The 4,888-nt window shown below is 39.0% G+C and overlaps 1 protein-coding gene across 1 annotated transcript; it reads left to right on the plus strand.

The window, feature by feature from the left end:
• Positions 1-2,583: 2,583 nt before the first annotated feature.
• LOC108564680 (UDP-glucuronosyltransferase-like) lies at positions 2,584-4,598 on the plus strand. Its single transcript, XM_017923768.1, has 4 exons — positions 2,584-2,922; positions 3,112-3,939; positions 3,997-4,216; positions 4,283-4,598. Exons 1-4 carry the CDS (start codon positions 2,697-2,699, stop codon positions 4,578-4,580), a joined length of 1,572 nt encoding a protein of 523 aa, XP_017779257.1. The 5' UTR covers positions 2,584-2,696; the 3' UTR covers positions 4,581-4,598.
• The last annotated feature ends 290 nt before the right edge of the window (positions 4,599-4,888 follow it).

The following is a 4,888-nucleotide window of genomic DNA, read 5'->3' on the forward strand; positions in this document are numbered from 1 at the left end:
CCTCCGAGCGCGGTTCCGTCCGGGTGGTTAGTGCTGAACAGGGTGTATTTGGGAAACGTCACATAGCTCCTGTCCGTGAGATGCGTCCACCCTCTGGTTTGCGAGGAAAGCGTTTAGCTCGTCGTTGTGCTGAGCTAAACCGTTGGCATTCCACAGGACCAGGCAAATTTATTGAGCCATTACGTCAACTTCGACACGAGAGCCAACACGACATTGAGTAGCGTGTCGATTTTATCAAATAGCTTAGCTATTGTAAGCTCCAGCCGTGCTACCGGGTCCTGTTGTGGTTTGACTTGCTCTTCGCTTGTGGGCAGCGTGTTTTTGTGGTTTGCTCTGTCTCTGGCCGCATCAGCGTAGGAAAAGCCTGGTTTTATCCTCGGGTATTCCTTCGGTTGGGGCTGCTGAGGTTGAGACGGCACACTGGTCGGTGGAAATTTCTTCTTCCTCAGTTTCGGGAATTTCCTGCTCTGCATATCTTTGTACACTGTACAGCCCTTGTAGTTGGCATGGTGTTTGCGGCTGCACAGTGCACATGTCGCTTCCGTTGTCTTCTCCTTTCTACACTCCGCGGTGAGGTGGTTCTGGCCGCACTTCACACAGCGCGGATTCAGAGTGCAGTAGCCCTTGGTGTGTCCGTACCTCTCGCATCTCGAACACTGTGGGATGACGTATCTGCGGTGCGGCGTCTCGATCACTACCCTCATACTTTGTAAATAAATGATTTTATGTATGTCCTTGTTGTTCGTACGTGGGGCTATTTCCACGAAGAACAACGGCAACGGTTCTTTGGTGTGACGGCTCTTTATATTCATGATGTTCTTTACCTCATGACCGTATTGTTCAATATCTTTTTTAGGGATTCCACGTGTCGAAGGCCGTGCCCTGACTCTCTAGCATCCTCTTGATGGCCGTGTAGTTCTCGGAGGTCCTCGAGAGAATTTTGACGGAGTCCCTACCGACCACCTTGAGGAAGTAACCATTTGCTGCCTTAATATCTTTTTTTGTGTGGCGGTGTTATCATTGACACTCTCTATATTCAAATTTTCGTTGCTTAGCACTTGATATTATTGGTAGAATGGCCAGTCTCTATGAAGTTGTTCGAAATGATTCATTTTCGGTGAATTATTTATCCATCTTAATGAGTATGATGTATTGTGGCTATATTTTATAGGTTCTAGCAGTTATATAGTGATTTGCATACTTAGTTATCTTTGCCTTTGTTCAGGAGAAAGTGCATCCAGTCAATATCTTTATTTTATTGGTAGAATGGCCAGTCTCTATGAAGTTGTTCGAAATGATTCATCTTCGGTATTGATCCATCTTAATGAGCATGATGTATTGTGGCTATGTTTTATTGGTTCTAGTAGTTATATAGTGATTTGCATATGTAGTTATCTTTGCCTTTGTTCAGGAGAAAGCGCATCCAGTCAATATCCTTATTTTATTGGTAGAATGTCCAGTCTCTATGTAGTTGTGCGAAATGATTCATCTTCGGTGAACTATTGATCCATCTTAATGAGCATGATGTATTGTGGCTATGTTTTATAGGTTCTAGTAGTTATATAGTGATTTGCATATGTAGTTATCTTTGCCTTTGTTCAGGAGATAGTGCATCCAGTCAATATCTTTATTTTATTGGTAGAATGGCCAGTCTCTATGAAGTTAAAAAAAAATAAAAAATTGATATCGAATAGTAGATAGAAAACATTAATATTTCTTGGAAAGAAATGTTTAAATAGAGATTCTCGCAAAATTTTGATAGAAGTTGTAGTAGAAAAAGAAAATAACATCCAAGAAATTAGAAATTAAGTCATTTACTCAATCAGGTTTAGAAAATATCGATGAAAACGATTGAGATATTTATTGAAGTTGATGGTTTTTCAAAAAATCTTTAAAACAGTGTTATTGTTAAACGATCACTGTTAATGCAATAACCCTGTTTAGAAAATTGTTTAATAAAAGAGAAAATAATAAGATTGCAGACTCATATTTTGAAATGTGATTTCACTTTGTATTTTATTGAATGTTTATTTAATAAAACTTGTCTTTGGTGGAAATACATCTTATTATTTTCTTTACAAAGATAATTCATTCTTTGTACTTTCATTGGTTGCCTCAAATAGCTTACATTTGCACCAAGCGATTTCAAAATCGAAGGGTTTACGTTAATAATTATGTAGTTAATTTTTAAATATAAATTTTAGTATTGCGAATTTTACAATTTTATTAAAAAAAAATAGTTTTTTATAAAGCCGTTAAAATTGTATTATATATTACACTAAAATGCCGATTATCCGTGGTAATTCAAACATCGCTTTTGTTTGCTTTACTAACTTAATTTATGATACGGCAGAAGACAGGGATGCAAAAATATACAATTAGCTATACATATTCGCACAGACAAATAATATATTTATTAAATAAACGACTATATTTAGCCGTAACCATGTGAATTGATCGAATTAATTGTGTAATAATTAAGTTATTATACTTAGTTTTTATAAATTAGAATTATAAAATCGATATTAAATATGCGTACTACGTGTTTTTCTATGAGCATTATAATCAATTGGAGAACTCAGATATAGTCCGTTGACACAACTGTTTTCGTTAATCTAAAATTCCAGTGGCAGTTACGATGCTGTAATTTGTATACATACACACATCCGATTCAGTTGCCAGTCGAATTTCGTACGATGAAAACGTCCGTTTCTTTGCTGCTGATGGGGCTCTGCTCTATGGCGCACAGCGCCAAAATTCTATGTATCTTCCCCACGACCTCACAAAGCCACTATATCCTAGGGCATGAACTCTGTGAGGGTTTGGTGAAGAAAGGGCATGACGTTACATTCATCAGCGCTTACGATAAAAACACGACGTACAAGAATATCTATTTGGAAGACGTCCAAGCTAAACTCGAAGGTAGGTTACACACATATGTAAATCTGCTTTTTTATGTTTATGTTAAGTTATCTTTTATTAAGATGAATACGATTGTCTTTGGTTGCATCATAATAATATAGTAGAACAATTGTAAACAAAAATGGTGGTACAAGTGTATAGTTGGAAGTCTATACAGCACGAAATGTGATCATTTACTGGTTTTTATAGAGTTGCATCGTGCGAACCAACAAAATGAAGAGGTGAATATAAACGATATGAGAACCATGCCGCCTCAAAATATGTTTATGTGGATGGGCGAGGTGATGCTGATTCAGAACGAGCTGCTCTTCGAGCATCCCAGAGTGCAGGATCTGATGAAGAATGAAAAGTTCGATGTGGTCGTGCTGGAGCAGTTTATGAATGATGCCCTCAAGGGATTCTGCGTGCACTTCGATGCCAGATGCATAGCTTTCAGCACCATCGGTGTAAGCGATTTCAGCAACTACTTAGTCTCTAATCCCACTTTCCCTTCATACATTCCCAACATGTTCCTATCCTATTCTTCCGACATGACCTTTTTCCAGAGGATGCACAACGCTTTATTTACAGTCTTCATTAATACGGTTAACAAGTATAAGCACATTCCTAATCAACAAGAGTTGATGAGGAAGTACTTCCCTGACTCTCCCGATATTTCCGACATAATCAAAAACAACGTGGATTTGGTCTTCCTGAACTCTCATCCGAGCGTCAACGATCCCGTGCCTACAGTTCCGCAGATGATTCACGTGGGTGGTATCCATGTCAACCCGAAACAAAACAAAATGCCTGGTGATGTTAAGAAATTTCTAGACGACGCGACCGAAGGTGTAGTCTACTTCAGCTTGGGCACAAACGTGAAAAGCAAAGATCTCCCAAAGGAAAAAGTCCAGAGCATTCTCAGAGCTCTTTCCAAGCTGAAAATGAAGGTACTCTGGAAGTACGAAGATGATAAATTGGAGGGAAAGCCGAAGAACGTCATGATCCAAAAGTGGATGCCTCAGCAAGAAATTTTAAGTAAAGTGTTTATGTGATTTTCAATAACTTCATTTTAAGTTAAAACTGGACTTTCAGGTCACCCTAACGTTAAAGTTTTCTTAACGCACGGAGGGCTCTTGAGCTCCATAGAGGCTGTCTACTTCGGAATTCCTTTAATCGGAGTTCCCTTTTTCGGAGATCAAATGTCCAATATGCAGATGCACGTGAAGAATGGCTTCGCTATTCAAATTGATTTCGACGACCTGAACGAGGCTTCTCTGACCGAAGCCTTTAATACCATCACCAAAAACCCCAAGTAATTGCACAGAAAACACAACAACAAGAACATTTTCAAAATAATTAATTCCACGCTTTTACTCAGGTTCTCAAAGATCGCTAAGCGAAGGTCGAAGATGATGCGCGATAGTCCCATGAAGCCCTTGGACTTGGCCGTCTTCTGGGTCGAGTATCTGGTGAGGAATGGTGACGCAACGTTCTTGAGAACCGCCGCCACTGATTTGCCCATCTATAAGTACCTTATGCTGGACGTGGTGGCCTTCCTTGCGTTGATTGCCTTAATCCCACCGGTTCTCCTCTATAAGTGCATCAAGTGCAGGAAATCTTGTGCCAAGAGCGAGAAGTGCTGCAAAGCCAAGAGCAACAAAAGCAAAAAAGAGTAAAAACAATAAGTAAATTACATACGATTAAGTAATAAAAAAATAAAAGAAAACAAAAAATAATAAATCAACAAAAATAATTGTTTTAATTCCTTCAAAACCTTGCGAATAAAAATAGAATGATCAGGTAATTGCGTTTAAGTGAGCCTACAATTTGCGTCGAGGGTCGACACCAAAACGGTGCGGCGTTGTGAGAGGTTGAGGTTTTCCAACAATTCAGAAAAGGAGAGAGACGTGTACACAGAGTCATGGAAACAAACAAGCAACACCTTTAACTCTCGACTGTCATTGAAATTAAAAAATAACGACGA

Source organism: Nicrophorus vespilloides, unplaced genomic scaffold, assembly GCF_001412225.1.
Source record: "Nicrophorus vespilloides isolate i.1.1-1 unplaced genomic scaffold, Nicve_v1.0, whole genome shotgun sequence".
NCBI classification, from domain to species: Eukaryota; Metazoa; Arthropoda; class Insecta; order Coleoptera; family Silphidae; genus Nicrophorus; species Nicrophorus vespilloides.

Bases quoted from the DNA above. Each gene is read 5' to 3' on its own strand.
- LOC108564680 (XM_017923768.1), top strand. From the start codon at position 2,697: ATGAAAACGTCCGTTTCTTTGCTGCTGATGGGGCTCTGCTCTATGGCG. The intron at 2,923-3,111 runs GTAGGTTACACA...TGGTTTTTATAG, and splicing joins CGTCCAAGCTAAACTCGAAG to AGTTGCATCGTGCGAACCAA. The intron at 3,940-3,996 runs GTAAAGTGTTTA...CTGGACTTTCAG, and splicing joins GCCTCAGCAAGAAATTTTAA to GTCACCCTAACGTTAAAGTT.